This window comes from Panthera pardus, unplaced genomic scaffold, assembly GCF_024362965.1.
Source record: "Panthera pardus isolate Hobbes unplaced genomic scaffold, ASM2436296v1 HiC_scaffold_13, whole genome shotgun sequence".
Classification (NCBI taxonomy): domain Eukaryota; kingdom Metazoa; phylum Chordata; class Mammalia; order Carnivora; family Felidae; genus Panthera; species Panthera pardus.
The window spans coordinates 165,042,738-165,063,141 of NW_026526688.1; the positions used below are offsets into that span (position 1 = coordinate 165,042,738).

The following is a 20,404-nucleotide window of genomic DNA, read 5'->3' on the forward strand; positions in this document are numbered from 1 at the left end:
ACAGAAATCTAGGGAGAAGGAAAGTTCAAAAAGGGAGTCATCATAGTAAAAGAAGCTGCAAAGGGGCCATTCCTACAGCATTTATTTATTACGATGTCTGTTGACTATGGAAAAGGCTGATGGTGTAAAATTGTTGCTGGGGAGTGTGAATTAGAAAGTAAGACCTCCGTGAACCTAAGAATGCCTGAAGGTTGAAGAAGGAGGGCATGTCACGTTTAGCCTCTGAAAGGAATAAGGGGTAAAAGTAGCCACTGCAATGAAAGGTAAGTCAAAGGACAAAGGATGAGAGAATTGGACATGAACATGGGCTGTTGGGAAGGAGTCTATGGCAAAGGCAAGGTAGAAGATAGAACACAAAGTAGGAAAGGTGGTTGAGGTTTTGAAGAAACAGAAGTGCCTGGGTGGCTCAGTCAGTTAAATGCTTGACTCTTGATTTCGGCTCAGGTCAGGATCTCATGGTTGTGAGATCAAGGCCCCGTTGGGCTCCACGCTGGAGCCTGCTTAAGATTCTCTCTCTCTCCTGCCCTACCCCTATGGCACACGCATGCATGCTTTTTCTCGAAAGAAAGAAAGAAAGAAAGAAAGAAAGAAAGAAAGAAAGAAAGAAAGAAAAAAACAACAAGGAATGGGATTAAGAACACAAATGAAAGGGGGCACCTGGGTGGCTCAGTCAGTTAAACAACTTCGGCTCACGTCAGGTTACAGTCCGTGGGTTCAAGCCCCAGACTGGACTCTTCTGACAGCTCAGAGCCCAGAGCCCTCTTTGGATTCTGTGTCTCCCTCTCTCTGCCCCTCCCACGCTTGCATGCATGCATGCTCTCTCTCTCTCTCTCAAAAATAAATAAAACATTTTAAAAAACTGAAAAAAAAAAAGGAAAAAAGAACACAGATGAAGGGTTACTATTATAATAAAAGGAGTTAGTTCTTCATCTCAGGTCAGAACAAAGTACGTATAAATGTGAATGATGCACAAAGGAATCTGCGATACATACGTTCATGCTTAATGACCTCTACTTTTTCTATGAGGAAAGCTATGAGGAAAATTTGCTAAGAATTTGTGAAGTGTGAAGATAGGAAGAGAAGACAGACTTAAATCTTAGGGTTAAGAATTTTATTTTTCTTTCAAACATAAAAAGTAGGATTCCTCTAAAGGACAAGTTTATTTATTCTACATTGGAATGAAATTCAAATGAAGCCAATTTCATAACTGAATTAACTTCACTGTCCCCTATTTGGAGTAAACACCAGGATTTCAAAAAAAAAAAAAAAGCTAATTTGCCCAACAGCTAGCTCATTCAGATCAATAAACATATACTGATGTTCATTTATGCCAGTTACCATGTTAGGTGCTAAGAATACACAAATGGTTAACATATGTTCACCACCCTATTGAAGTTATGGTTGAAATTTGAAAAAGAGACACAAACAGTACTTTCTGAAGAGAGAGGTCTGTAGGTACAGGTTACTACTAATACTATGGAAGCCAACCGTTGGGGTGTTTAGTCCTGGAGGAGGTGATCTTGTAGGATGATCAAGACTGACTGAGGTGAAGACAGTGGAACAGTGTATCGGTCAGGGTACTTAGGCAGAGTACAAAGACATAGGGCAAGAGAACACAGTGTGAGAAACCAACTGCAAGCTGGTGACGATGCTCACCGCCACATTTAACTAGCTCTGAAGATTTATCATCATGGGAGACTCAAAACGAGGCTGTATTTCCTCACCCAATCAAGAATTAAAACTAGTAAAAGGACCTTCTTCTTCTCCCACAGCCTGAATACACAAGTAGAATTTGTTGCATCTAGTTATTTGCTTGTGCTCCTGAACCACTGTCACTGGAAAGGACATAGCCTTCACAATCCCTCCTTCAGGCAAACTCCTAGACCCAATTCTGCTTCTTTAAGAGTTCAAGATCAAACAGCTCTGCTACATAAGCATGGGAAACATGGGGAAGAACACACTGGACTATTAGCAGTGATTACACTGGAGTGGGGGTTGGGAGGAAGGGGAGACATAAGAAGAAAGAGTAGAGGATGTAAACTTCTATTTCTTACTTTAACAAATTTAAACAGAGGATTCTGAGTATTTCTCTTTGATGAAGCATTTTTCCCATAAAATACTAAAAAATTTACAATAATCAAATAATAATCGCTGTATAAACAGCAGCTAAAATTTATCAGATGCTTTATACACACCAATTGATTTAATTTTTGTATCAATGTTATGTGGTTAGTACTATGAAGGAATTACGATCCCTGCCCCCTACCCTACCTTTTACAAATTAGAAAAAACTGGTTTTGGTAAGTTAAGTAACCTTCTCAAGGTCCCCCAGCTCCTAAACTCGTCCTGGGACTTAAAACAAGGTCCATAGTTCCAGGGCCCACCTCTCAAGAAGGAGACTTCACTCCAAATATATAGTCACTTACTGAGGACTGCCAAATAAAAAATGGTTTAGAAAGTGAATTTCAAGAACCATCACTTCAGAAAATATCACACAAAAGATTAATTACTTTAGAAGGTCACTGATATTTAGTCTCATTTTAAGAATGCTGCAATCCTATGAATTTATGAGATAATCCTAAAATGTTAACATTACTATTTTGAAACTCCTAAAATCAACACAGTGATTCTTATTTTTTTTAATGCTTATTTATTTTTGAGGGAGAGAGAGAGGATGCAGGGGAGGGGCAGAGAGAGAGGGAGACAGAGGATCCAAAGCAGGCTCTGTGCTGACACCAGAGAGCCGGATGTGGGGCTTAAACTCGCAAACCATGGGACCATGATCTGAGCCGAAGTCGGATGCTTAACTGACTGAGCCACCCATTTGCCCCAACACAGTGATTTTTCAAAATCAGAAAATAATGTGGGTTCCTGCAAGAAAGGTATTGTATTTACCTTTTTTTCCATTTTTTGTTTAAATCTCTAAATGTCTCAGTGCTTACAATGAGTAGGAACTCAAAATTTGTTGAGTGATTAGGTTTTTTTCATATCATTTTTATTTTTTTTTCTATGAAATTTATTGTCAAATTGGTTTCCATACAACACCCAGTGCTCATCCCAACAGGTGCCCTCCTCAATCAATGCCCATCACCCACCCTCCCCTCCCTCCCACCTCCCACCAACCCTCAGATTATTCTCAGCTTTTAAGAGTCTCTTATGGTTTGGCTCCCTCCCTAACTTTTTTTTTCCTTCCCCTCCCCCATGGCCTTCTGTTAAGTTTCTCAGGATCCACATAAGAGTGAAAACATATGGTATCTGTCTTTCTTTGTATGACTTATTTCACTTAGCATGACACTCTCCAATTCCATCCATGTTGCTACAAAAGGGCATATTTCATTCTTTCTCATTGCCATGTAGTATTCCATTCTGTATATAAACCACAATTTCTTTATCCATTCATCAGTTGATGGACACTAAGGCTCTTTCCATAATTTGGCTATTGTTGAAAGTGATGCTATAAACATTGGGGTACAAGTGTCCCTATGCATCAGCACTCCTGTATCCCTAGGGTAAATTCCTAGCAGTGCTATTGCTGGGTCATAGGGTAGATCTATTTTTTGAGGAACCTCCACACTGTTTTCCAGAGTGGCTGCACCAGTTTGCATTCCCACCAACAGTGCAAGAGGGTTCCCGTTTATCCACATCCTCTCCAGCATCTATAGTCTCCTGATTTGTTCATTTTAGCCACTCTGACTGGCATGAGGTGGTATCTGAGTGTGGTTTTGATTTGTATTTCCCTGATGAGGAGCGACGTTGAGCATCTTTTCATGTGCCTCTTGGCCATCTGGATGTCTTCGTTAGAGAAGTGTCTATTCATGTTTTCTGCACATTTCTTCACTGGATTATTTGCTTTTTGGGTGTGGAGTTTGGTGAGTTCTTCACAGATTTTGGACACTAGCCCTTTGTCTGATATGTCATTTGCAAATATCTTTTCTCATTCCGTTGGTTGCCTTTTAGTTTTGTTGATTGTTTCCTTTGCAGTGCAGAAGCTTCTATCTTTATGAGGTCCCAATAGTTCATTTTTGCTTTTAATTCCCTTGCCTTTGGAGATGTGTCAAGTAAGAAATTGCTGCGGCTGAGGTCAGAGAGGTTTTTTCCTGCTTTCTCCTCTAGGGTTTTGATGGTTTCCTGTCTCACATTCAGGTCCTTTATCCATTTTGAGTTTATTTTTGGGAATGGTGTGAGAAAGTGGTCTAGTTTCAACCTTCTGCATGTTGCTGTCCAGTTCTCACAGCACCATTTGTTAAACAGACTGTCTTTTTTCCATTGGATATTCTTTCCTGCTTTGTCAAAGATTAGTTGGCCATACGTTTGTGGGTCCAATTCTGGAGTCTCTATTCTATTCCACTGGTCTATGTGTCTGTTTTTGTGCCAATACCATGCTGTCTTGATGATAACAGCTTTGTAGTAGAGGCTAAAGTCTGGGATTATGATGCCTCCTGCTTTGGTCTTCTTCTTCAAAATTACTTTGGCTATTCGGGGCCTTTTGTGGTTCCATATGAATTTTAGGATTGCTTGTTCTAGTTTCGAGAAGAATGCTGGTGCAATTTTCATTGGGATTGCATTGAATCTGCAGATAGCTTTGGGTAGTATTGACATTTTAACAATATTTATTCTTCCAACCCATGAGCATGGAATGTTTTCCCATTTCTTCAGATCTTCTTCAATTTCCTTCATAAGCTTTCTATAGTTTTCAGCATACAGATCTTTTACATCTTTGGTTAGGTTTATTCCTAGGTATTTTAGGATTCTTGGTGCAATTGCGAATGGGATCAGTTTCCTTATTTGTCTTTCTGTTGCTTCATTATTAGTGTATAAGAATGCAACTGTTTTCTGTACATTGATTTTGTATCCTGCGACTTTGCTGAATTCATGTATCAGTTCTAGCAGACTTTTGGTGGAGTCTATCAGGTTTTCCACATATAATATCATGTCACCTGCAAAAAGTGAAAGCTTGACTTCATCCTTGCCAATTTTGATGCCTTTGATTTCCTTTTGTTGTCTGATTGCTGATGCTAGAACTTCCAACACTATGTTAAACAACAGCGGTGAGAGTGGACATCCATGTCATGTTCCTGATCTCAGGGGGAAAGCTCTCAGTTTTTCCCCATTGAGGATGATATTAGCTGTGGGCCTTTCATAAATGGCTTTTATGATGTTTAAGTAGATTCCTTCTATCCCGACTTTCTTGAGGGTTTGTATTAAGAAAGGATGCTAAATTTTGTCAAATGCTTTTTCTGCATCGATTGACAGGATCATATGGTTCTTATCTTCTCTTTTATTAATGTGATGTATCACATTGATTGATTTGTCAATGTTGAACCAGCACTGCATCCCAGGAATGAATCCCACTTGATCATGGTGAATAATTCTTTTTACATGCTGTTGAATTCGATTTGCTAGTATCTTATTGAGAATTTTTGCATCCATATTCATCAGGGATATTGGCCTGTAGTTCTCTTTTTTTGCTGGGTCTCTGTCTGGTTTAGGAATCAAAGTAATGCTGGCTTCATAGAATGAGTCTGGAAGTTTTCCTTCCCTTTCTATTTTTTGGAACAGCTTGAGAAGGATAGGTATTATCTCTGCTTTAAACGTCTGGTAGAACTCCCCTGGGAAGCCATCTGGTCCTGGACTCTTATTTGTTGGGAGATTTTTGATGACCGGTTCAATTTCTTCGCTGGTTATGGGTCTGTTCAAGCTTTCTATTTCCTCCTGATTGAGTTTTGGAAGTGTGTGGGTGTTTAGGAATTTGTCCATTTCTTCCAGGTTGTCCAGTTTGTTGGCATATAATTTTTCATAGTATTCCCTGATAATTGCTTGTATTTCTAAGGGATTGGTTGTAATAATTCCATTTTCATTCATGATTTTATCTATTTGGGGCATCTCCCTTTTCTTTTTGAGAAGCCTGGCTAGAGGTTTATCAATTTTGTTTATTTTTTCAAAAAACCAACTCTTGGTTTCATTGATCTGTTCTATAGTTTTTTTAGATTCTATATTGTTTATTTCTGCTCTGATCTTTATTATTTCTCTTCTTCTGCTGGATTTAGGCTGTCTTTGCTGTTCTGCTTCTATTTCCTTTAGGTGTGCTGTTAGATTTTGTATTTGGGATTTTTCTTGTTTCTTGAGATAGGCCTGGATTGCAATGTATTTTCCTCTCAGGACTGCCTTCACTGCATCCCAAAGCGTTTGGATTGTTGTATTTTCATTTTCATTTGTTTCTATATATTTTTTAATTTCTTCTCTAATTGCCTGGTTGACCCATTCATTCTTTAGTAGGGTGTTCTTTAACCTCCATGCTTTTGGAGGTTTTCCAGACTTTTTCCTGTGGTTGATTTCAAGTTTCATAGCATTGTGGTCTGAAAGTGTGCATGGTACGATCTCAATTCTTTTATACTTATAAAGAGCTCTTTTGACCCAGTATATGACCTATCTTTGAGAATGTTCCATGTGCACTTGAGAAGAAAGTATATTCTGTTGCTTTGGGATGCAGAGTTCTAAATATATCTGTCAAGTCCATCTGATCCAATGTATCATTCAGGGCCCTTGTTTTTTTATTGATCCTGTGTCTAGATGATCTATCCATTGTTGTAAGTGGGGTATTAGGGTACCCTGCAATTACCACATTCTTATCAATACGGTTGCTTACGTTTGTGATTGTTTTATATATTTGGGGGCTCACGTATTCGGCACATAGACATTTATAATTGTTAGCTCTTCCTGATGAGTAGTCCCTGTAATTATTATATAATGCTCTTCTCTATCTCTTGTTACAGGCTTTAATTTAAAGTCTAGTTTGTCTGATATAAGTATGGCTACTCCAGCTTTCTTTTGACTTCCAGTAGCATGATAGATAGTTCTCCATCCCCTCACTTTCAATCTGAAGGTGTCCTCAGGTCTAAAATGAGTCTCTTGTAGATGGCAAACAGATGGGTATTGTTTTTTTTATCCATTCTGATACCCTATGTCTTTTGGTTGGAGCATTTAGTCCATTTACATTCAGTGTTATTATTGAAAGATATGAGTTTAGAGTCATTGTGATGTCTGTAGGTTTCATGCTTGTAGTGATGTCTCTGGTACTCTGTCTCACAGGATCCCCCTTAGGATCTCTTGTAGGGCTGGTTTAGTGGTGATAAATTCCTTCAGTTTTTGTTTGTTTGGGAAGACCTTTATCTCTCCTTCTATTCTGAGTGACAAACTTGCTGGATAAAGGATTCTTGGCTGCATATTTTTTTCTGTTCATCACACTGAAGATTTCCTGCCATTCCTTTCTGGCCTGCCAAGTTTCAGTAGATAGGTCTGCCACTAGTCTTATGGGTCTCCCTTTGTACGTTAGAGTCTGTTTAACCTTAGCTGCTTTCAGGATTTTCTCTTTATCCTTGTATTTTGCCAGTTTCACTATGATATATTGTGCAGAAGATCGATTCAAGTTACGTCTGAAAGGAGTTCTCTGTGCCTCTTGGATTTCAATGCCTTTTTCCTTCCCCAGATCAGGGAAGTTCTCAACTATGACTTGTTCAAGTACACCTTCAGCCCCTTTCTCTCTCTCTTCCTCTTCTGGAATTCCTATTATATGGATATTGTTCCATTTGATTGCATCACTTTGTTCTCTAATTCTCCCCTCATACTCCTGGATTTTTTTAATCTCTTTTTCTCAGCTTCCTCTTTTTCCATAATTTTATCTTCTAATTCACCTATTCTCTCCTCTGCCTCTTCAATCAGAACTGTGGTCGCCTCCATTTTATTTTGCACCTCATTTATAGCATTTTTAGCTCCTCCTGACTATTCCTTAGTCCCTTGATCTCTGTAGCAATAGATTCTCTGCTGTCCTCTATACTTTTTTCAAGCCCAGCGATTAATTTTATGACTATTAGTCTAAATTCTGGTTCCGTTATATTGCTTGAATTGTTTTTGGTCAATTTGTTAGCTGTCGTACTTTCTGGAGTTTCTTTTGAGGAGAGTTCTTTCATTTCATCATTTTGGGTAGTCCCTCAGGTGGCTCCAAACTGCAGGGCACTTCCCCTGTACTGTCCAGAGTAACTTGTGTTGGCGGGCAGGGCCGCAGTCAGACTCGATGTCTGCCCCCAGCCCACCGCTGGGGCCATCATCAGACTGGTGTGTACCTTACCTTCTCCTCTCCCAGGGGCAGGACTCACTGTGGAGTGGTGTGGCCCCTGCCTGGGCTACTTGCACACTGCCAGGCTTGTGGTGCTGGGGATCTGGCATATTAGCTGGGGTGGATCTGCAAGGTGCACAGGGGCGGGAGGGGCAGGCTTAGCTTGCTTTGCTGTCGGTGATCCCTTGCGGGAGGGGCCCTGTAGCACCGGGAGGGAGGCAGACCCACCTCCGTGGGCCTCTTGTCTACGCTTGGCTCCGGAGAGTCCATTCTGCTAGTCTTCTGGCAGTTTTCTGGGTAATTTAGGCAGATGTGGGTGGAATCTAAGCAATCAGCAGGACAGGTGAGGCCAGCATCCTCCTTTGCTGCCATCTTCATGATAGCATTTTTAATTGTGATGTAAGAAGCAGTCAGGCAGCTCCTCAGATTGCAGTCTTCCACAGGATCACGACAGATTTTACCACCAACAGCTCCGTGGCCCTGCAATTTGTGATGGTCACTGTTGGGTGGTTCCCAGAGACCAAGCTGAGATAATCTGGTGGCAGATTTCTCAAACCACACCATAGGCTCAAGTCAGAAGAAATCACTAGAGAGCGGGTCCTCAGGACTGGTGCTGACTAGCTGAAACGGGGGAGACTCCGGGGCAATTTCCAGGGGTCTAGCTTGGGCACCTGAACACTTGGGTTTCAGTAGTTTTGTTTTTGACACACTTCTATTCTCTTGAAACAAATCTTAATACCTTATACACGGCTGCTATTTTAAAGGCAATCTTAAGAAAGTTAGGTTTTCCATAATAGCTAATTCCAACTTAATTGAGGTATAATAAAGTTTAAATGTTTAATTTCTATATTAGTGTTTGTTATTTCCCAAGATACTTGCCCAAAGACAAGCACCATGTGAAAGACCACATATTACAAACAAGAATCAAATTATCTGCACAGAAATGTTAATATGCTTCTTCCAGAAGCTTGTACAATTTAATGGCTCCCACCTTCACCTTAATTTTGCTGAGGAATAATTTGTTCTCTAAAGTGATGCCTTTGTATTTCATGGGAATTTAAGTTGTTAGCATGTTTAAATCAACAAGGCATGATCTTGGAGCCTACTTTTATTTCTTTATATCCTTATAATTTGTTCTAAGAACAATGTGAGGGGAGGGGGGAAAGGTAAGCAGTAATTCTTCTGCAACACCAAACAAAATAAAATTACATAAAATAATAGACAAAAAGAAAATTACCTAATTCTACTTTGAAATGCAATCACAAAATGGCATCTTGGGATAGACTATAAACAATTAAATAGAATACTGCATCTTATCTTTAAATTTATATGCAAATTATCTAAAATAGATGTGGACTATGTCCAAAAGGACACCTTAGAAAAAAATCATACCAGGTCTCCCACTAGGCAATTTTAATATTTACAAAACAGTGTCCTAAGGAGTTCTCAGATGTTGATTAAATGACTTAATAATGTGACAACTGTAGCTAGTAGTTATCACTAGCCTACAAAAATGATCATAATGGCGAACCTTTACTTAGGACTTAGAAAGGGCTGAGTTTATTGCTTACTGTTTTATTACTATTAGATTCCTAATGAAGGGAACTGGGGTTCCACTAGCTTATGGAGTGTGCCTAAGGTAATCCAGCTACTAACTGAGAAAATCAGAATTAGAGTTTATTTAGAACAAGTTAGAAAAGCAAACAGGGGTGCCTGGTGGCTCAGTCAGTTGAGCATCCAACTTCAGCCCAGGTCATGGTCTCATAGTTCATGAGTTCGAGTCCCACGTCAGGCTCTGTGCTGACAGCTCAGAGCCTGGAGCCTACTTTGAATTCTGTGTCTCCCTCTCTCTCTGCCCTTTCCTTGCTTGCTCTCTGTCTCCCTCTCTCAAAAATAAACAAACATTAAAAAAAAATTTTTTTAAAGAAAAGCAAACAAACACATGTTATCAACTTTAAACTACCACTAGAAGTCAGTAATTATTTATATACAATAACTTGTATTTAAAAAATACTTATAAGAAGCATTCTTCCTGTTTGCTAAACTTGGTACTCTGGGTAATCTTAAAATTGATCAAAATCTCGATTCTTTGCTCATCATATAATCATTCTAAAATACTGTTTCTTGCAGTTAGTTTTTAAGGGTAAGGTTGTATCAACACCACCTGTCTATCCTTGGCATATGATAAAGACTCAAATACCATCAAATGATTCATACCAATGTTACAGTAAAACGCTCATGACTTTAAAATAAAAACCATGAGCTTTTACTGTTATTCTCAGTTTTCTACACAATACAACAGTTTTTTTCTGGTCGCTTTAAATAGACAAGAGTATAAGAAAAAAAAAAAAAAAAACACAGACCAAATTTTCCCTTATCTAAGTACAAGTCACATCATCTTACAAAGGAGAAAAAAAAGTTATTTGTTTTGTTTTGTTTCTAGATCTTTAAAACAAATATCGAGAAAGTCACTGGAGAATTCTAATAACGAACGCAATTCAGAATCCCACAGGTTTTAGCTTAAGTATCACTTTATCAGAGCAGCCTAACTATTTCCTCTGTGGCTCACATAAAATTAAAGACAATTCCATGAGGACAAGTCTGAGTTCTTTTTCTCCCGAAACTAAACAACAAAAATTATGTCATCTGGTTGAACTTTTGGTCAGCCAAAAGAGCCTAAAATTTGTTCAAAATGTACTGCTTTTTATTATAAAACTAGACTTTTGAACCTACATGTCTTTTATTCAGACTTGGTAACTAGAACAGAATCTCTAGTCTGACAAATTTAGAATTACAATCTAAAAACTTAGAGTCTACATAAGAACACTACGTCAATCCAAGAAATGTACCAAATGCTCTGAGATGTCAGAAGAAGGAGTGGCAACATCTGCCCAAAGGAACCTGGAAAGTCTGCTCAAGGGGCTGAGAAGTGCTTGCCTACCTCTGGGCTCAAAACTCAGCCTTTCAGTTCTTTATCTGTTTTCTCTTAGGGCTTTAAGTCCAACTCCTCACTTCAAAATCATCTCTACACAGACTGATGACTTTGTCATTTCTTATCATAGCTTTTCCTTCCTTCCAGAACTTCTGCACTATGTTCCTGTCTGCCTGGGGGGCATTTCCACTTGGATGCCTGTCTTGCTCTCATTTCCAGCTCATCCTACCCCTAAGGTGAATGTAATGCTCCCTACTTCTATCAGTGGTACTTCTACTCAAAAATCACAAAAGTTCACCAAATTCAACTGGGTTCTTCTTCACAGTACCTCTGTATGCACCCCTTCCTGTACTTTGCATCTACTCCCAGCAGTGCTCTGGAATGATTTGCAGAGGAAGATCTACTCTATTAGGAGAGGCTATTCCCAGGACTTGAGTAGACCAATATTCCTAAAGCATAGCTTTCACCCATTCCTTCTCTGCTCAAAAGGGGGTGGGGAGAAGAGAGAAGCAGGCAAGCCAAGAAACAGACTCTTAACTATAGAGAAATGATGGTTATCCCTGAGGGAAGGTAGGCAGGGGGATGGGTTAAATAGGTGATGGGGGTTAAGGAGGGTACGTGTTGTGCTGAGCACCAGGTGATCTATGGAATTATTGAATCATTATATTGTATACCTAAAACTAATATTACACTGTATGTTAACTGGAATTTAAATAAAAACTTAAAAAAAAGACAGAGAGATGAATTCTCTACCACTAAAGGAAAACATCTCTGATGGTTAATTTTACATGTCAACTTCACTAGGGATGCCCAGAAACTGGTTAACACTACTTCTGGGTGTGTCTGTGAGAGTGTTTCTGGGAGAAAATAGCATTTGAATTGGTGAACTGAGTAAAGCAGATGGCCCTCACCCAATCCCTTGAGAACAAAAAGGCAGAGAAAGGTTGAATTTACTATCTGCCTTTCTGATGCTTGAACTGGGACACTGATAGTCTGACCTCAGCATTCCTGGTTCTCAAGCCTTCAGACTTGCACTATAATCTACACCATCAATTCTCTGGCTCTCAGGCCTTCATAGTGCGCTGCTGGCCTTCCAGAAACTCCAGCTTGTGGATGCTGGCGTTTCTTGGCCTCTTTTATCACAGGAGCCAATTCCTTATAATAAATCTCATTCCTATTTGTTCTATTTCTCCAGACAACCCTGGCTAGTGCAATAGCCAAGCAGTGGCCTGGTGGTAAAGTCCCTTCACAGTAGGCCTAACACTCCCTCTCTTCATTTCTCATCACGGCTCCTTTAGTGGGTTACCTCAGGCCAAGTTAATATACTCCGTTTCCGGGGCACCTGGGTGACTCAGTCGGTTAAGCATCCAACTTCTGCTCAGGTCACGATCTCACTGTCTGTGAGTTCGAGCCCCACGTCGGGCTCTGTGCTGACTGCTCAGAGCCTGGAGCCTGTTTCAGATTCTGTGTCTCCCTCTCTCTCTGACCCTCCCCCGTTCATGCTCTGTCTCTCTCTGTCTCAAAAATAAATAGATGTTAAAAAAAAATTTTTTTTTAATAAAATAAAAAAAAATATACTCCGTTTCCTCAGAACACTCCTACCTGAGAATGAATGAATGAATGAATGAATAAATAAATAACATTATAAACTTGTTTGTAAAGCTATTAACATATTAGATTCAGAATTCCACAAATCTGTTCTAGTGATGACTTTTTAAAGTTTATTTATTTTATTTTCAAGAGAGAGAGTGAGCATGTACACATGAGAGAGAGAGAGAGGCAAACAAAGAGGGAGAGAGAGAATCCCAAGCAGGTTCTGCACTGTCAGTGCAGAGCCTGACATGGGGCTCGATCTTATGAACCAGGAAATCATGGCCAGAGCCAAAATCAAGAGTCAGACACTTAACCAACTCAGCCACCCAGGCACCCCTAAAGATGACTTTTTAAAAAGTAGATACAGGGGCACCTGGGTGGCTCAGTCAATTAAGTGTCTGGCTTTGGCTCAGGTCATGATCTCACAGTTCATGAGTTCAAGTCCCACATCGGGCTCTGTGCTGACAGTACAGAGCCTGCTTTGGATCCTCCGTCCCCTTCTCTCTGGCCCTCCCCCTGCTCATGCTCTCTCTCTCTCTCTCTCAAATAAACAAACATTAAAAAATTAAAACAAGAGCATTTTAAAATAAAAAGTAGATACATTTCTCATGAAACATAATGCCAGAGAATATTATAAACTTTGTAATTCATTTTCATAAAAGTATGAAATATGAAAATTTCATCTTCACAAAGACATGGGAAATGTTTGTGGTACAGTATTAGGCTAAAACAACTAGGGTAAAAATATATGCAACACAATCTTAATTTTGTAAAACACATGTACACAATGAGCACAGGACTTAAAGGAATATACAGCCGTGTTATAGTTATCTCTGGATACCAGTATCGTAGGTATAATTTGTAGATGTAGATTTACAACATACAGCACAGTTCAAAACTCATCTTTACAGACTTTATTCTTAGCTACACAGTCTTTCAGTTTAATAAATACTGGAGATACACGTCTCCAACAGAGCATATATGCTTCTGAAAAGACCTATTATGAATACCTTTTGCTGCTGCAGTGGGAAGACTTTTATAAGCCTCTAGTTTTGTGTACAAAAAAGAACACTCTTGGGGTGCCTGGCTAACTCATTCAGTACAGCACGCAACTCTTGATTTCAGGGTTGTGATTTTGAGCCCCACGTTGGCTATACAGATTACTTAAAAATAAAATCTTTAAAAAAAAAACAAAAAAAACCCCACTCTTCCCCATTTTTCAGTATTCCTTTCCTCAACAGGTACTTCTGGTCTTTTCTTCCATATCCCATCTTGTTTTTCATATCCGTTCATATTTTTCTTATTCCATCCTCTTCTTAATCCCAAATTGTAACATCCAGTATTAACAGCTATCTGCTTGCTTGCTTTCTTATGGTTTGAAGTTTAATGCTTTCAATTCCACTTATAATAAGTTATAGAAGCTTTTGCTTTATCAACTCCTGGGTTGACAATAACTTTTAGAGCTCTTCCTTGACTTATGAAAGGGTTACATCCCAAAAAACCTATTGCAAGTTGAAAATACTGTAGGTTGAAAATGCATGTAATACCCCTAGCCTACAGAACATCATAGTTTAACCTAGCTTACCTTAAACATGCTCAGAATGCTTACCTATGAGCCTATAGTTGGGCAAAATCATCTAACACAAAGCCTATTTTATAATGAAGTGTTAGTGCTCCCTTTGGCAGCACATATACTAAAATATAATGAAGTGTTGAATATCTCACATAATTTATTGACTACTGAAAGTGAAAAACAGAATGTTGTATGGGTACAAAATAATTATGTACCCCCCTGATCACAGGGCTGACTGGGAACTGAGGCTCCCTGCTACTATCCAGCATCATGAAAGTATCTTACCCCATCACTCACCCAGGGAAACTGTCTAAATTTGAAATCTGAATGCATACTGCCTTGTATCACAGTAAAGTCGAAGAATCCTAAATCAGACCATCCTAAATCAGGACCATCTTACACATTTTGGTTCTGCTATGACACCTGAACTAAACTCACTGAAGGTCTTCAACAAATATTAGCTGAAAACATCACCACCACCACCATCACCAAAAAGGGTCCCGATCACATCTAAGGGGGAAAAAAGTAACATTCTAAGGGGGAACACATCTAAGGGGGAAAAAAGTAACATTTCTAAGACATGGGTATTCCCTAGCACAGCTCCTGTTCCACTTACCTACTGTAAACTTTAGTTACTAAATTATTGATCTGTTTGTCAATCTTGTATTTTCGGTAATCTTCCAAACCATCTTTAATTGCAATAATCGTAAGGACTACCACCAAAGGCAGCATCGTAATTTCCTTTTGGAAGGCTTCGACCAAAGGCACCCAGTTCAAGACAGCTAGAAACAGGAAATATAAATTGGCAGCTCTGCAAATCCAAACACACACAAGCAGGTGTTAACAAATCACATGCAAGTTTAAAGCAAGAGGGGCAACAATACCACAGGGTGCCTTCCGACAAATTTCTACTGTTTCATTTTCGATGCTACGGAATAGATAACTAGCACAACCTGACGGATCTGAGCAATGTGTCACTCCTGGAGACATCCAGCTCAGGGCATTATTTCAATAAATAGGAGGTATTTTTTATTAAATACATAATAGTGAATATTGGAGCAGGATAGTCTTGGGTTGTGTAAAACATGATATAAAGCATAACAGAAGACACTATTTTCATTTTAAAGGCTCTAGAAATTTAGAGGAAATTCAGTGTTTAACGCATAGTAGAAATAAATTTTTAAAAACTCCAATTCTCTAGCCTTCAGAAGTTACTTTGCAAGTCCGAACATTAGATTCAAACAAGGCTCAAAATAAACAGAGAAGCCCGAGAGGGTTTTCTTTTCCCCTGGAGACCTACCCTTCTACCTCAGCTCTTGGGCAATTCACTTTTTCAGGAACTTCCTCCACTCCTTTATTTTACATATTCAAATACTTCTCCACTGGTCCCTAAGGTAAATTCAAGTGGCTCATTTCCTTAAAATCTCAATCCTGCATAGCCCCTTGAGTTTTTACCATGAATTTTCTCCATTAACCATTAAACTTCTCAAAATAATTTCCCCACATTTCTCCCTTCCTCGCCTCTAACTCCTTCTGCTCTGAAAATTTGTTTCTTAACCCTTTTTGCTACTTTTTTGGCTTCTATTGTTTCCATGTGGACTACATCCAAACTTACAACACTGGCCCTGGACTCTGTTCAAGTTCCAGATTCTAGCTCCATCAATGTCCAATGTCCAATGTCCAATCCATGTACTAGATTATGAACTTCATAAAAGATAGACTCACCCATAGCATTTAAAGCCATTAATTCAACAAATTCACATCTATACTGTAAACATACCCACCGTTCAATAAATGCATGTAGAACCAAAGTAGAGTGAATAATGAAAATGAATATGTGTGGAATGAATAATGAATGCTGAGAATCTCTCTATTCACACATTAGCATCTCAAACTCAACATTTATAAAAACAAAATAATCAAACCAACTTTCTTTTCATTCCTGTCTTCTGCTAATCCTTCTGGTTAACTCAGATCAAAATGTTCACACCATCTTTTTACTTAATTCTCCGTATCTAACCCATAATATCTGTAATAGATCATTCTTTTCATTCCCGCATTTTTCTAAGCTCAGGTCTTACCACTCACCAGAGTATATACAGAATCTTCCTAAATGTTCTCTCTGCCTTTATTTGCTTCTAAGGGTGTCAGGCAGAAGGGTCCACATTCCAGGCCTCAGTTAAATCTATGCTACTGCCTTTCTGCTTTTACTCCTATTCCTTCCTGCATCTGAAATGTGCTTTGCCGACACCTCTGCCTTGAAAATCTCACCCACTCTCCATAATTAAATTTCAACGCCATTTCATCTTCTATTGTTCTACTATTGCTCATTTTGAGGCTTCCATCCTACTTGGTAGGACTTTATAACACTCATCACAACCACTGTCTTTTCATTGTATACACCTCCTGTTTCCTCGGCTGAATGGCAAACTCCATTAGGAAAGGAGCACCATTTAGACATTTCCTTCAAAGCCTAAACTCACAGGAGAGCTTCAATAAATACATATTAAACTGAACTATGTCGTTGCTTCACCTAGTAACATCTTATATCTGCATTTGCTTCAGAGCTCTATTTCCCCCTATAATCAAGTAAGAAAAAGTGAAAATAAAATGCAGCTTGATCTAATGGAAAGAACATGGAAGCAAGTGTGAAAAGACTCAGAGCTATGGCTCCTGGTCTGCTCCTTATCACTGGCATGACGTTGGGTAAACCCCAGCATCGAACTTTGTTTCCTAATCTAGAATATGAACACAACAGTATCTTCCCTGGTCAAGAGAAAGCATTTTACCAATTGTAAAGCGCTGTGTAAACGTGAGGGGTCATCTTTTCACAACAGACTCTACCAGAGTCATCAAAGGAAATGTCCCAAGTCGTAGGCTTAGGTAACCTACGTTATAGAAATGAAAAATCTTGTATCAACCAGAATGACAAAGAACGTAAGATCTTCTTTTTCAAAAAGAGAATAAAAGTACCTGTGAAATTGTTCAAATAAGTTTCTTGGCACAAAATTTAGAAGTGTGTACTTTGTTGTTCGTATTCGGTTATTGACGTAGGTACCAGAGAACTTTTCATACTCATCCTTGAAGGGCCGAAGGTGGGGGACAACAACGCGGTGCTTTGCTGCCAGTTTGGGAGCGTGAGAGGACACACTCCCACAGGCGAGCAGAGAGGAATAGTTGTACGGCCTCTCGTCGTCGTCCCTGTGTGTGCTGCCCATCAGCCGCTGCCAGCGATACCTGGCCCACTGAAGACACTCAGTCATGTCCAAAACGTGCTGAGATCCAGGAGGTGTAGGTGATCTGGCAAAACAAATAGACACCCACTGAAACACTCCTCATAAACTTCTGGAAAGTCTTAAAGAACAGGAAGGATAGTAAAATTTACAATTTTTTCCGTATCAAACAAACATATGACCCAACCGCTGAAGGTATAAATGGTATGAGGACACTTTCGTTAGGTGCTCTATCTACTCATGTATTGTCTTTCCCCTTCCCCCGTTCTCAATCCCAGGGAATTTTAGTGAGGACTGAACTGGGGCTGCCTATTGCCCTCCCCAGCATCCTCCTCAGCCATTGAATCTCTGTCCTTCTCTCCAAGGCCAGGTGACTCATCTTGTAATGCCTTCCCCTCAACACTGCCATTCTCTCCTGAAGAGTGAATAGTGGATCAAAGGACTGATCTACACAAGACAGAGACACTAATGGCGTCTTCGTGGGATTGCAAAAAGACCAGATGCAGAGGTAATTAAGATGTGGTTAATATCCTTTCAAATTTCCAGTTTAGAATTTAAACCACTTTATATCGAGCAAGAATGACAAAGGATCTACTTAGACATTCCAGCTCGAGCATTTTCAAAATTTGTCAACTGTCAGACTGGTGAGAAATACGTTCTGTGATGTAACCTAGAACCTCCACACACACAAATACAAACACAGCTGAAACAGAAGTTATAAAACAATTCTTATCCTTATTACTTGCAATGCATGTTCTATTCTACTCTATTTTCACTCTCGTTTGGTCTCTCTCCCATTTTAATACTGGTCAAGATGCACTGAATTGATCTTGAGATTAACTAATATGTTGCTATACACACTTTGGAAAGACAATGATTGAATGTGGCTCCACAATGGGTCGAAAGTATACACAGAAGTGAACAGACCTACTTTCTGCTATGGCAGAAAGGCAGGGGAAAACAGCAGCCAAACTAGAATGTTCAGGGATGGCAACACTTCCTATCATGGCCAGGAGAAGGTAGCCTTTTAATCTTTCTTTATCTATCCAAGCAAAGCTAAAAATACATTACTGCTTAAAGAAGGTTGTTATTAATAATAGTTCACATAAATCTACAGCAAAACTTAAGATATCAAAAGGAAAGCAAATCAGAGTAAGTCATACCTCATTAAGAATCAGCATAAATCATAGTATTTTAAAGCTTAGACTTTAGAGATTATTTAATCTAGAGGTCACAAACCAGTGGCCTTTAAGCAAAATTCTACCCAGTGATGTATCTTGTATCATGGTGTCGGTAAACACATTACTAGAATTTGTTTTCTGATACAGGACCAACCTTTGCAAATAGATATAAATTCACATAAAATACTGATATTTAGTTTCTCTTAAATAAAAAAAAACAACAAAATATTGGGCACATATTTTCACATGATAACAACTGTCAGAAGCCTTTTTACTATAACCCCTGACCCTAACCCTGCATTTTCTGGTTCATCTATTTTAATCGAGTGAATGAGCACAATGTTTACCACTTTTTGACAAATCAAATTCTTCCTGCTCTATAGACTCCAGCTCATATATCAGTTGTATAACTTATTAGGTATGTGACCTATGTAATTAACCTTTGCACCTCAGCTTGCCAATGAAAAAAATGAGACACGATGAAGAATCATGGGGCATACTGTTGACAAACATTGTTCATTCTATTCCCCACTCTCACTCTCCACTTTGGCTATTTCTCAGGTTATACAGAATCAAGGTTGTAAACCCTGTAAATTGGGCTGAGATCCAACCTTTCAATATATTGCTTTTCAAATTAAATAAAGTTGTCCAACTCTAAGTAAATGCTCAGTCCAATACACCTGTAGATACGTGACAAGTAACCAGCACTAAGTAGGATACATATAGAAGAACAAACATTAACAAAATACAGGCATGACATAAAATGACCCCCACACCACCCGATCTCATCCTCAACCATTCTATCCAAAATTCAAACTATGTTCACGAACAAACTGTATTCCACTTGTTTGGTGTTTCCCAAGCTTCTGTCGTAACAGTTCCCTAGGCCCCTTCCCTGGATATCCTGATTAAAAGAATCTAGAATGGAGCCCTGAATGTGGAATCTAGTACCCAAACGACTTATCAGGGAGGTTGCAAAGCACAGGTTATACCTCATATCTCTGCAAATGCTGCTTTCTGGAGGGCTGGTCAATCATTTCATCCACTCACTGCACCAGCCCCTATTCATCCTTTTGACTGTTTTAGTTTGACCGTGGAGTGGGGGAAACTGAGGAGGGTCCACACAGGAGATACAGTAAGGCATTCCCTGCTCTGCTCCCATTACAATGCTGAGCCTGGCTCATTCACCCCACTTGTTTCAGGGTGCAGCAGGTAGCTTCTTTCTTCAAAGTCAGGCAAGGCATCTAATTGTTTCCAGACTCCACAACAGAGTCTAATGCTTGGCCAAAGTTAGATGATCAACAAATGACTGTTGATCATTGAATTTTATAGAAACGAGGAAGTATGGGGAAAGGAGACAAAACACCCCATTTCCTCTTTCATGGTTCAGCCTGGCTTTCCTTCCATTAGAAGGAGTAATAAGATTTAAGTTTGAGAAAACAGAAGCAGTCAGTTTGTGACTGCATTCCTTCTACCTTTATTAATAGAAGGAATCTGCTTCTCCAAGCCTGAAAGACTCTTGCAGAAAATCATCGTTTTCTTTCCTACTGGCTTTATAAGACCAGTAAGCAGTATAGTAGTGATTAAGAGCATAGACTCCAAAGCCAGACGCTGACATCAATTCCTGGCACCTTCACTTGCCAGCTAACCTTGATCAAAGGGTTGTTGTGAGGATTAAGTGAGTTAATATACGTAAAGCCCTTACAATGGTGTGTGAACCATAATTAAGAGCTAAGTAAAGCAAAAAAATGTAGTGATTATCTGGAAAATGTTCTCTCA

The 20,404-nt window shown here is 39.3% G+C and overlaps 1 protein-coding gene across 5 annotated transcripts in view; it reads right to left on the minus strand.

Annotated features, from left to right (window-relative positions):
- Positions 1-20,404, minus strand: part of ATP10D (ATPase phospholipid transporting 10D (putative)) — a 108,743-nt gene that overhangs the window by 63,332 nt on the left and 25,007 nt on the right. For 4 of the 5 annotated variants that reach the window (XM_053901604.1, XM_053901605.1, XM_053901603.1 and 1 more), the window contains exons 2-3: positions 17,185-17,511; positions 14,828-15,022 (exon numbers count right to left, since the gene is read on the minus strand). In XM_053901604.1, the coding sequence (XP_053757579.1) occupies positions 14,828-15,022; positions 17,185-17,511 (522 nt within the window). Of the gene's footprint in view, positions 1-14,827; positions 15,023-17,184; positions 17,512-20,404 lie in introns of those variants that run through there. The other variant, XM_019412818.2, reaches the window with a different exon arrangement.